Here is a 13,338-nt window from a genome sequence, read left to right as displayed (position 1 = left end):
CTTGTTCACAGAAATTGCGTGAAAGCTGATATGGCATTACATGCAACAACTACAGAAAAATAAAGGTCAAGGCTCTTTACTAACTCCTATTTATCGCTCATTTTACAAAAGTTGTACGAGTTTTGACAGGTAAGTTTTTCACAGAGAGAATGGTTGGTATTTGGGACAAACTGCAAGAGGAAGTGGTAGAGGTGAGTACAATTATAGATTAAAAGACATTTAGCCAGGTACACAAATAGAAAAGGTTTAGAGCAGGGGTAGGCAACCTTAAGCACAAATGATTTTCTAGCAGGTGTTATTCATTAATTTGAGGCAAAACATAACTCGATGCACTTAAATGGATAATTCCCATATTTCAAGTTTTTATGGCGTTTATCTAGCCCACCATCCGCTCATTAATATGCGATCTGGCCCACAGAGGCAAAAAGGTTGCCGACCGATGGTTTAGAGGATATAGGCCAAAAACAGGCAAATGGAACTAGCTCAGGTTGGTAACTGATTGGCATGAATGAGTTGGACTAAACAGCCTGTTTCCATGCTGTATAACTCTATGACTTTCTTGGCTAGCAGAAACTATAATCAGCTGAGGCAGTATATTACAGACTTGGTAGCATTCATTACAAACACAAGGTCGGACAAAAAAAAACATTGTGGATGCTGGAATCTGGAACAAAAGTAAAACGGAATATTGGAAGAACTTAGCAGTCAAGAAGAATCTGTGGACTTTCATCGTTTGCCTCCACGGATACTGCTTGACTTGAGTTCTTACAGCATGCTGCTTTTTATTACAAATATCTCATTAGCTTAATAAAGCTTTGAATTTTAAGGGCTATCAGAATTACAAGCATCAAGTGCAAAAAGAGGAACAATATTTCCAAACTGTTTTCAGAAAAGTTGACATCATCCAGGAACAGCTTAAATAAAAACAACACTCCCCTCGCTAGTGTTTCTTCACATGGTTACAAATTACTAGTCCAGTGGAAAGGAACTACAGTATCTTCAATCGTTTAGATGTTGAAATTAGTGCAGCTAGTTACCTCTTTTGCTCAAGTACGATAACTCAAGTTGAACCAAAAAGGAGCCTCCATGGTTTTTATCTTTTTGAGGTACCAATCAAGAAACCAACTTTTCTCAGGCTCAGAAAAGAGAAGTAAGTGGCAGGAGGCACTGCTAATAGTTCTCATGAAGGATTTTCTTCGTAAAATAAAGACTTTGGGGATAAATATAAATAAAACAAAATACAAAGCATACGTTTCAGTACTCTCACTTTCCATTGTATTATGGGGTCTTTAACTTCACTATCTCAGTTATCCAGGGATTTTTCAGGAAAAAAAAACACTGCAGAAAATCTACGGACCCTTCATTTTCCTCCACTATTCTCGGCTTTGCACCAATCCTAAATTACTGACTTGCTCGATATTGTGATGGTCCGTTGGTGATTCCACAATCCAGGATATTGCAGAATCTTTTATGATCTTCATGACCTGGAGTATCGATTGAAATCGCCCCTCACAATACCTATGGTCCAGAGTATTAAGGGACTTCATGGGCAGAGCAGTTGTCATACCAAGCTGTAAGGCATTTGGATGGGATGCTTTCTACAGTGCATTGATAAAAATTGCTGGGGGTCAAAGGGAACATGCCAAGCTGAGGAAGCAGAGGCACTGGTCAGCTTTCTTGGTCAAGGCATGTACATAGTTGGAACAAGACATGCCACCAATAACGGTCACTCCTAGGCTGTCCAGGTTTTTGAGGGTCTTTCACTGCCCACACAATTTGGCATTAGAGAACCTTTCGTCACTCTGATTATCCAGTGTATTGAGGGCCTTTTAAGTATTTCTGCTGCCTAGGTTATTAAGGGCAACACACACAAAATGCTCATAGAACTCAGCAAGTCAGGTAGTATCAATGGAAAAGAATAAACAGTTGACATTTCTGGCCGAGACCCTTTATCAGGATTGGAAGAGAGGGGGAAGAAACCAGAATAAGAAGGTGGGTGGAGGGGAAGAAGTTTAAGCCAGAAGGTGATAGGTAAAGCCAGGTGGGTGGGGGGAGGAGGTCAGAAGTAAGAAGCTGGGAGGTGATGGGTGGAAAAGATGGAAGAGCTAGAAAAGAAGGAATCTGATAGGAGTGGACCATGGGAGAAAGGGAAGAAGAAGAGGCACTTGGGAAGGTGATAGGTGGGTGAGGAGTAGAGGTAAGAGGGGAGCCAGAGTGGGGAATGGAAGAAGCTGGAAGGGGTTGGGGGAAAATTACCAAAAGTTAGAAAAAAAAATCGATGTTTTTGTGTTTAGGTTATTGAGGGCTGTTTACACGCTGTCAGGATACTAAGGGAATTTACCCTTGAATCAGGGAATTTGGAGGCTTTTCAGTACTCCATGTCCTGAGGTACTAAAAAGCTCCCTAACCACTCCCACTTATCACTAGTATTGACATATCTTTCATTTCTCCCATGTTCCAGAATATTGATGAGGTTTTAACCATCTTTTTGTCCTGATATTCAGTAGGCCTTTGCACATTTATTGGTGGTGTCTCTTTATTCCTGTTCTCCAGGATTCTTGGGGTCTTTTAAAGCAGAACTTACATTAACCAGCTGTCTAGCAATATAAGATCCATCAATTCCTATTAGCTACAAAATCCAAGTGCATTACACTATGTGCATAGAACCATAGAAAACCTACAGCACAATACAGGCCCTTCGGCTCACAAAGTTGTGCCAAGCATGTCCCTAACTTAGAAATTACTAGGCTTACCTATAGCCCTTTATTTTTCTAAGCTCCACGTATCTATCCAAAAGTCTCTTAAAAGACCCTATCATATCCACCTCCACCACTGTTGCTGGCAGACCATTCCACACATTCACCACCCTCTGAGTAAAAAACTTACCCGACATCTCCTCTGTTCCTACTCCCCAGCATCTTAAACCTGTGTCCTCTTGTAGCAACCATTTCAGCCCTGGGGAAAAAGCCTCTGACTATCCACATGATCAATGCCTCTCATCATCTTATACACCTCTATCAGGTCACCTCTCATCCTCCGTCACTCCAAGGAGAAAAGGCCGAGTTCACTCAACCTACTCTCATAAGGCATGCTCCCTAGTTCAGGCAACATCCTTGTAAATCTCCTCTGCACTCTTTCTATGGTTTCCACATCCTTCCTGTAGTGAAGCGACCAGAACTGAGCACAGTACTCCAAGTGGGGTCTGACCAGGGTCCTATATAGCTGCAACATTACCTCTCAGCTCTTAAATTCAATTCCACGATTGATGAAGGCCATTACACCGTATGCCTTCTTAACCACAGAGTCAACCTGCGCAGCTGCTTTGTGTGTCCTATGGACTCGGACCCCAAGATCCCTCTGATCCTCCACACTACCAAGAGTCTAGGAATGAGTGGCCTTTTACTATCTCCAATGTTGTCAGTATTGTGGGGCTTTTTACTATCCAAGGTATTTGGTGTATTATCCCTAACATTGTAGTACTCCTTCTCATCAAGGCGCTGACGGTGTTTTCCCTCCACCCTCTTCAAGGTACTGAGCCCTCGCCCCCACCTCAATACTGTATTAAGGTAATAAGGCCTTTTGATCACTACCCCCCCCCATTGCCCATAGTATTGATACCCTTTCCATAACCTCTCCCCACTTGCCAATATATAGGTGTCCTTTCCCTCCTCCTCATTGTCGAGAATTTTTCCCTGCCCCTCACAGCTAAGGACACTAATCTTTACATCTTCGCATACTCCCTTTCTTTACCTCTACGGTACTGAATAAGCCATTGAAATGATCACTACCCCACAAATTTAGCTGAGACATAACTCGAAGTTGGCTGCGAAACTGCACCCCCGAACACGACGGCCGCCGACACCACAGCCTTCGAGCGGGCACTCAGCCTGCCCTCGGGACGTGTCATCGGGCACGGGGCGGAGCGACGCGATCCCGGATGTGAATGCTGCTGGCAGGATGGGTCACCAGTAATGGTGACGTTTCGGTGATTATCGAGGAGGGAGCGTGTTGTGTTGTTTTAGGGGTAAGCTGGATGGATTCAGAGTATCGTCGGCACCCTCTTTTCCTTGCTTTTTAAAATGAGGCCCGAACACCCCTCTCTGTGTCTTTGTTTCAGAACCGTGAGCGCTGTGGTGGCCGAACGTGTTTCTTACCGTGACTGGGTTCCGACAGGCGGCTGCTGGCCTCTGTTTCCATGGAGTGAAGTCGGCCAGTTTTAGCCAAGTGGCCCGTTTCAGCTCCTCACCCTAAACCGTCTCACCGGCGGCGCCCTCCGTTCCGGCTTGGTTTTCTTTGGCTGTGGTAAAACAAACTTGTGTTCATCTTTGAAATGCTACCATATGGTTTTGAGTTTAAGTCAGCTGCGTTCAGATCGTGTCTCATGGTTGTTTCTATCAAAGGTTTAGACGTCGGAAAACAGCGAAAATGGTTTTGGCAGATTTGGGAAGAAAAATTACCTCCGCGCTGCGGTCTTTGAGTAACGCGACCATAATTAACGAGGAGGTATGTTAACTTGTGATTACGGAAAACGTAAAGTCTGGAATTTTTTCTGTGGTTTGAAACACGTCACACCGTTACCAAAGGCATCAGGTTATCACAATCGCTATATCGTATGTTTCCCCATTTATTGTCTCATGATAATTGAGAGCTATTTTCTCTAATTTTAATTAGAGTATTTTAAGTCGTCGAAAGAAGTGCGTACATTATAAAAGTTAAGTCGTGTTTATTTGAGGTAGTTGTTCATTGTAAACCCGGAATATTTTCACATTTTTTAATAATGAGCTTTAGATATCTTACTACCAGTACCTTGAATTACTTAATGTTGGAAAAAATTGGAGCAATAGTCTGGTTGTCTCTGACAACTTGATCATCCTGTGGTATCGCTTTGCCAAATTGTAATAAATTTAGTTGTAAAAAGATAAAATTATGTAGACGGATAGATTATAGATGTTTTTTTCTTTTGTCCATATTTACAATTCAGTTATTGAAAATCCAAATATTCAATATAACAGTGCACTTAACCAGTTTTGATATACAGCGCCTTAGAAAAAGTATTCAGCCCCAACCATTTATTCACATAAATGAGTATTAGAGCCATGGATTTTGATCAATTTAACTGAGAGTTATAATTTGTGAATTACATGATCCTTTTTTCATAGTGGAACTCGAATAAAGGGAAAATTGTAAAGCATGAAAAACTAAAAATTCAAAAACGGAAATGTCAGCAGTTCAAAAGTATTCATCCCCCTTTGCACAGTACTTAGTTGAACCACCTCTTACAGTTATTCCAACCAGTAGACTTTTTGAATAAGTCTCTTTTACGTGATGTAGCAAGATTTGCCTATTCCTCCTTGCAAAATTGCTCAAGCTGTGCAGATTAGTTGGGGACTGCGTTGAACAGCAATCTTGAGGTTGTGCCAGAGATGTTCAGTTGGGTTAATGACAGGACTCTGGGCCACTCAAGGACATCAATTTTCTTTATTTTGAAGCCACTCCATGGTTACTCTGGCAGTGTGCTTTGGGTCATTGCCCTGCTGAAAGAACTTCTTCCCCAGTTTAAGCTTTTTGGCATAGGCTAGCAGGTTTTTAATCCAGGATCTTTCTGTTTTTATCAGCATTCATCCTCTCATCAATCCTATAGATTTCCCGTACCTGCTGCTAAAAAGCATCCCCATAGCATGATACTACCTCCACCATACTTTACAGAAGGGATAGTGTTACTTGGCTGATGTGCAGTATTAGATGTATGCATATGTACTGCTTAGTGTTGAGGCCAAAAAGTTTCACTTTAGTCTCATCTGATGACAAGACCTTCTTCCACGTCCTTACAGTGTCTTCTAGGTGACACTTTGCAAAGTCTTAATGGGCAAGGATATCCTTTCTTTTAGTGGAAGGGGTTCAACTAAGTACTGAGCAGAGGGGTATGAATACATTTGAATTGCTGACATTTCAGTTTTTTAATTTTTAATTTGTAATTATTCATGCTTTACAATTTCCCCTGTTTTCGCACTACTGTGAAAAAAGGATTGTGATTTAAAAGTAAAATTTATCAGTTAAAATGATCCAATTCCCTGGTTGTACTTCTCATTTATGTAAACAAAGGTTTGGGGGCTGAATACTTTTTCAAGGCACTGTATATGTGGTTGGACAAAGAATTATCATTGATTGGAATTGTGTCAAGCACAAATTACGGTTGAGCTGAAATTAGAATGACTTATTCCTATAATTTGCTTGCTATACTTAATTGATTAAATCATCTTTTATGTACATCCCCTTTGTAAAAGATTGTTAAAGTTTAATGACTTAAAAAATACAGATTTGGGACATTCCTTAATTAGTAAAAACATAGTGGGGGAATATGTCCAGTCTCCTGACATAGTTTTAAAGAATTCATAATTTACCTTCTATGTGCCACAGATGTTGTCTCATAAGACCAAAAGATATAGAGCAGAATTAGGCCATTTGGCCCATTGAGTTTGCTTTGCCATTTCATCATGGCTGATCCAATTTTCTTCTCAGCCCCAATCTCTGCCTTCTCCCCATATCCCATCAATCCCTGACCAATCAAAAATCTATCAACCTCTGCCTTAAATGTACGTAAAAATGGCCTCCACAGCTGCCTGTGGCAAAATATTACACAGATTCACCACTCCGGCTACAGAAATTCCTCCTTATCTCTGTTCTAAAAGGACATCTCTCTGTTCTGTGGCTGTCTCTTCTGGTCTTAGACTCTCTCACCTTAGGAAGTATCCTCTCCATATCCACTCTATCAAGGCCTTTCACCCCTCATTCTTCTGAATTTCAGTGAATACAGGCCATAGCCATCAGACGCGCTTCATATGACAAGCTATTCAATCCTGGAATCATTTCTGTGAACCTCCTTTGAATTCTCTCTAGTTTCAGCACATCCTTTCTAAGGTGAGGTGCCCAAACCAGCTCACAATGCTCCAAGTGAGGCCTCACCAGTGCTTTATAAAGTTTCAACATTTCATCCTTGCTTTTATATTCTAGGTCTCTTGAAATGAATACTAACATTGCATTTGCCTTGCTCACAACTGACTCAACCTGCAAATTAACCTTTAGGGAATCCTGCACAAGAACTCGTAAGTCCCTTTGCACCTCAGTTATTTGTATTTTCTCTCCATTTAGAACTTCTACCAAAGTGCATAACCATACACTTCCTATTACTGTATTCCACCTGCCATTTCTTTGCCCAGTCTCCTAATCTAAGTCCTTCTGTAGCTTCTCTACTTCCACAAAACTACCTGCCCCTCCACCTATCTTCATATCATCTGCAAACTTTGCAACAAAGCCATCAATTCCATCATCCAAATCACTGACATATAACGTAAAAAGAATTGGTCCCAATAAAGACCCCTGTGGAACACCACTGGTCATTGCAGCCAGCCAGAAACGGCTCCCTTTCTTCCCACTCTTTGTCTCCTGCCAATCAGCCACTGCTTTGTCCATGCCAGAATCTTGCCTGTAATACCATGGGCTCGTAGCTCGTTAAGTAGCCTCATGTGGCACCTTGTCAAAGAACTTCTGAATATCTACGTACACAACATCAGACATCAGTCGATTTCCCTGTGTCTATCCTGCTTGTTATTTCTTCAAAGAATTCCAACAGATCTGTCAGGCAAGATTTTTCCTTGAGGAAACCATACTGACTACAGCCTATTTTATCATGTGCCTCCCAGTACCCTGAGACTTCATCTTTAGTAATTGACTCCAACACCTTCCCAACCACTGAGGTCAGACTAATTGGCCTATAGTTTCCTTTCTTCTGCCTCTCTCCTTGAGTGGAGTGATATTTGCAATTTTCCAGTTTTCTGGAGCCACTATAGGATCTAGTGATTGTTGAAAGATTACTAATGCCTCCATGATCTCTTCAGCCACCTCTTTCAGAACTTTGTGGTGTATACCATCTAGTCTAGGTGACTTATCTATCTTCAGACCCTTGAGTTACCCAAGAACCTCTCTAGTTATGGTGCCTTCACGCACTCATAACCCTTGACACCTGGAACTTCCACCATACTCTTGATTCTTTTACACTTTATGTATCTGAAGAAACTTGGCATCCTCTTTAATATTATTGGCTAGCTTACTTTCATATTCCATCTTTACCTCCTTAGTTGAGGAACTTTGAACTTTATTGTGCTCATGGACTTCTTCATCAAGTTATGCTATTGTTGCACTGTGTAACTATATGTTATAATTATGTGGTTTTGTCAGTTTTTTTCAATCTTGGTCTGTCCTGTGTTTTGTGATATCACACCGGAGGAAATATTGTATCATTTCTTAATGCATGCATTACTAAATGACAATAAAAGAGGACTGTGTGTCTTCATAATCTAATGACTTTTTGGTTGCTTTCTGTTGGTTTTTAAACGATTCCCAAACCTCTAACTTCCCATTGACTTGTGGTCTATTATATGCCCTCTCTTTGGCTGTTATGTTGACTTTGACTTCTCTTGTTAGCCACAGATGTGTAGTCTTTCGTTTCAAATACTTCCTCTTTGGGATTTATGTATCTTGTACCTTCCGAATTGCATTTTAGAAATTCCAGGCATTGCTGCTCTGCCATCATCCCTGCCAGTGTACTTCTCCAATCAGTTCTGGCTAACTCGTCTCTCATGCCCCTGTAATTTCCTCTATTTCACTATAATACTGATGCATCTGACTTTAGCTTTTCCTTCTCAAATTTCAGGGTGAATTCAATCATATTATCATCACTTACCCCTTAGGGTTCCTTTACCTTAAGATTTCTAATCAATTCTAGTTCATTGTACAACACCTATTCCAGAATAGCTGATCCCCTAGTGGGCATTTGTAGCATCTCCTGGAATCCACTCCTGAATTTCCCCTCCTGGAATCCAGTATCAACCTGATTTTTTCCCAATCTACCTGCATATTGAAGTTCCCCATGACTATGGTAACATTTTTCTTTTGGCATGCATTTTCTATCTCCTGTTGTAATTTGCAGGCCACATCTTAACTACTGTCTAGGGGTCTGTATGCAACTCCCTTCAGGGTCTTTTTACCTTTGCAGTTCTTTACCTCTATCCACAATGATTCAACACCTTCTGACCATATGTCACCTCTTTCTAATGATTTGAATTCATTTTTTACCAACCGAGCAACACCGCGCCCTCTGCCTTCCTGTTTGTTCTTTCGATACAATGTTTATTCTTGGACATTAAACTCTCAGCTATAATCTTTCAACCATGATTCAGTGATGCCTACAACATCTGCAACTGTGCTGCAAGTTCAACTACCTTATTCGGTATACTGCGTGCATACAAATGAAACATCTTCAGTCCTGTACTCACCCTTTTCGATTTTGTGTGCCTTTTACATTACAACTCATCTTGTTGACTGTAGTTTTGCCCTATAAACATCCTCTCCTCACTACACATTGCCTATGTTTATAAAGGTCATCTTCAGCACTATAATCTGCCAATTCTATGATATTTCTTGCGTTGAAATATACGCAGCGCAGGACACTAGTTGCACCATGTTCAACCGTTTGATTCCTAACTTTGTCTGAGGCCTTAACCAACATCTGCTTCCACAACCTCTCCACTAACTGTTCTGGCACTCTGGTTCCCATCCCACTGCAACTCTAGTTTAAACTTCACTGTGCAGCATTAACAAACCTTCTCACTAGGATATTAGTCCCCTTCCAGTTCAGGTGTAAACCATCCCTTCTGTACAGGTCCCACCTTCCCTGGAAGAGAGCCCAATGATCCAAAAATCTTGTGTCCTCCCCCAACACCAACTCCTTAGCCACGTATTAAACTGTATAATCTTTTTCGTTCTGTCCTCACCAATACACGGCATAGATAGCAATCCTGAGATCATAACCCTGGAGGTTCTGCCCTTTAACTTAGTACCTAACTCCCTGAACTCCCTATGCAAACCTTGTCACTCGTCCTACCCATGTCATTGGTACCTACGTGGACCACAACTTCTGGCTGTACACCCTCCCACTTAAGAATGTTGAGGACTTGATCTGAGATATCCCGGACCCTGACACCCGGGAGGCAACGTACCATCTGGGAATCTCGTTTTCGCCCACAGAACCTCCTGTTCGTTTCCCTAACTAATGAATCCCCTATCACCACAGTGTGACTCTTCTCCCTCCTTTCCTTCTGAGTCACAGAGGCAGACTCATTCCCAGAGACCCGAGCACTTTGATTTTCCTCTGGGTCATTCTCCCCCAACAGTATCTAAAATGATATGTCTGTTGTTGAGAGGAATGGCCACAGGGGTACTCTGCACTGGCTCCTTAATCCCTTTCCCCTTCGTGACTGTTACCCAGGTTCCTATGTCTATCTCCTTGTGTGTAACTACCTCCCTGTATGTCCTACCTATCACCCACTCAGCCTCAACGGGGTTTGTTAGAAGTTGCAGCTGGATGCATTTCTCACAATTGTAGTTGTCAGGGACGCTGGAGGTCTCCCTGCCTTCACACATCCTGCAGGAAGAGCATTTCACTATCTTGCCTGGCATCTCTATTGTCTGTAAGGGGTTTCTTCTTTTATGTTACTGCGTAGGCTAATTAAAATGGCTTCTTTGTTAACTGCTGAGAAAGTTCTCTTGCTAGCAGCTTGTTTGGGTTATATTGTTGATAAGAGAGCGAACGAACCAATTAGGATAGATGTTATTCTTTCTTGTGTGTCTGTGAGCTATTGTGATGCGTGGGTTTTTGGAGCAGAAGGCGCGATGGGGAGAGAGAGGGTGGACACAGTGCTGTGACTGGCTAATGGGGTTGGACCCCAAGCTGGAGTCCGAGGTCCAGGGTCTTCAGCAAGGAGGGGAGATGAAGACAGACTCATGTGGAGCGTCTGGTCGACCACCGTGGTTGGTCCCAGGTGGCGGGTCAAAGTGGTTAGAGGGGATTGAATGGTGAAGAGAGGATCGTTACTAGAGCTCCAACTGTTTGTTCACAAAGAGATTGAACTTTGATAAGTTTGGCACCTTTTATTTTCCTTTTATAGTTTATCTCTATTAATTATATAGTTCCAGTAATATCTATAAATTGTAATCAATTAATCGTATCTGGTGTTCTGTCTGTTATTTGGTGGGGTGGGGTACATCACACAGCATCCACGTAAACTTAACTACCCAGTTTGGCGGGGACGAAGGCTGCTTCGCCTAGACGACAGTGAGTTGAGAGACCCTGAGGCTTACCGGGGGGCAACACTTGGGGGCTTTGTCTGGGATTGGATTCAGTGGAGTGCTGCATGGTTGCCCTGTTTAAATCAGTGCTGCTGTGTCTCTGTGGGATTGTGCGTAGTGATGTGTGTCTCTGTGGGTTATTTGCTGGTTATTGCTGCATGCGTGTTGGGTGAGGTCTTTGTTCGAGTTCAGACTAGCGCTGATGAGTTGGGGGTGGGACTAGGGGCTGTTCATACTATTAGGAGAGAGGGGAAAGAGTGGTCTGATTCGTAGGTAGTGTCTGCGAATAAATGTTCCAGCTATGGCACGCTCCGCCTGGCTTTTGGGATATTGTCCACCCCTAAAGGGGTGGAGGCATAGAAGACATGGGCGGAGCGGATCTCTCAGTTGTTAGATGGGAGTGCTTGGTTGAGGGAGAGCGACGGATTGGTTGAAAGTTTGAGTAGGCGGGCTGTTGATGGTGTTAGAACTGTCAGGTTCAATTACACCGTAGTGACAGCTGCCAGTTATCTGAAAGCAGAGGAAAAGCTTTCAGTGTATCTTCTCTGGCTAGGAGGGCAGCTAGATTGCTTGCAGTGCCAGGGGGATCATTTCAGGGGATCAGCCCCTCCTTCAGTTGTTCAGCTGATCAGAGAGGTGTCGGGAAACTTGGTGGAGGCCCAGTGGGGGATCGGCTTGGGGTCTCGGGGAGCGCGTTCCCAGCAATGTACCAAGGAACTTCCGAAAGGAAAAGACCATGTTCCTAAAGGCTTAGAGGGACCACGCCTCAGTGTGTCGTTACGGATAGATGGAAGCTATGCTAAAGCCATCCTTGATACTGGGGCGCAGGTCAAGTTGTTGTACAGTTCGTTTTACAACCGGTGTCTGAAGCATTTACCCTTGACAACATTAAGGGCACTGGAGATTTGGGGTACCAGTGCAAGTAATTATCCAGAAAACGATGATTGGTTAGTGACCCTGGAGTTCATGGGGGCATTGTCTGGGCACCCAGTGTTCTGAGCTGCTTCTGAGGACGTGTGTAGCAGCCTTGGGCTGGTACTGAATTTAAATGAGACCCGATTGTGGTACGGTCTGGGGGAAGTATCTGACGGTGAGACCTTCTTGGTAGACGCTCCGAAATACCACGAGGGAGGGGAGTTGACTGCTGAAGACGGTGAGAGAGAGGGTGCAGCGACTGGACCCTGTAGCCATGGAAGACGTGGGCGGCGTGTGAGTGGATTATAGGACTCTGAACAGGCGCACTGTAATCGACCAGAATAAGGCCCTGAGGGCCGAAGACACTATGGTCTGTTTGTATGGTGTGACGTGGTTTAATGTGCTGGATCTGAGGAGTGGATGTTGCGAGATCCCAATGAGTGAGGCCGATAAGGAGAGGACAGCTGTTATAGGTTCTCTAGGATTCTTTTGATCCGAAAAGATGCCCCAGGGCATATCCGGAGGTCCTGCAACCTTCCCGAGGGGCATGAGGAAGACCATGGGGGATGTGGAGGTGTTCGGAGTTTTGGCGTATGTGGATGACCGCCAAGAGTTTGGATTCGCCTTGGGGGACTATGATGCAAGGCGAGTGGCGAAGCCTGGGCGACAAAGAATTAAAGAATTAAAACTTTCTTTGGACGAGTGTCAGGTCTGGAGAAAGAGGCAGTTTGGGGAAAAGCGACCGAAGCGAAGTGTAAAATGTGGAGTAGCTTTTGGCCGGTGCAGTTTGGTGCAATCTGAGAAAAATGACCCGACATACCAGTTGAACTTCCTGGTGTTGGAACAGACGATGGTGGACCTGGGGATGGAAACCCAGGTCATCAATTGGAATGAGACACTGGGGAGAGAGAGGATTTGCACCGCTGAACTGAGTGTTCAGACATGCAGGCTGGAGACTGAGTGCCGTACTTTTGGAACAAACTTTGAAGACTTAGAGTCCACTCTCGTCAACGTGGAGACAGAGAACCTGAATTTCATGCAGAAACTGTGGCCACTTACTGATGAATTAATCCAGAAAAGATTGGAAGACTTAAAAGTTGGGGAAGACCAAGGAAGCTGTCTGACTAAGGCCAACAGAAGACCGAGAGCCTGGAGGGGAGCTTGACTACACTTCAGAGGAGGTGAAGCAATCGAGGACAGATCGCGGAAAAGGGAAGCGGATGCTTGAAGGGAACCTGA

At 43.4% G+C, this 13,338-nt stretch overlaps 1 protein-coding gene across 1 annotated transcript in view; it reads left to right on the top strand.

The window, feature by feature from the left end:
* Positions 1-3,923: 3,923 nt before the first annotated feature.
* srp54 (signal recognition particle 54) overlaps positions 3,924-13,338 on the top strand; it is a 41,028-nt gene continuing 31,613 nt past the window's right edge. The window contains exons 1-3 of the mRNA XM_063050109.1: positions 3,924-4,024; positions 4,118-4,302; positions 4,401-4,503. Of these exons, the coding sequence (XP_062906179.1) occupies positions 4,426-4,503 (78 nt within the window). The 5' untranslated portion in view covers positions 3,924-4,024; positions 4,118-4,302; positions 4,401-4,425. The remainder of the gene's footprint in view (positions 4,025-4,117; positions 4,303-4,400; positions 4,504-13,338) is intronic.

The sequence above is a fragment of the Mobula hypostoma genome, chromosome 1, assembly GCF_963921235.1.
Source record: "Mobula hypostoma chromosome 1, sMobHyp1.1, whole genome shotgun sequence".
Taxonomy (NCBI): Eukaryota; Metazoa; Chordata; class Chondrichthyes; order Myliobatiformes; family Myliobatidae; genus Mobula; species Mobula hypostoma.
The sequence above is the reverse complement of the archived record's forward strand: the minus strand, read 5'-3'. Positions and strand labels throughout refer to the sequence as shown.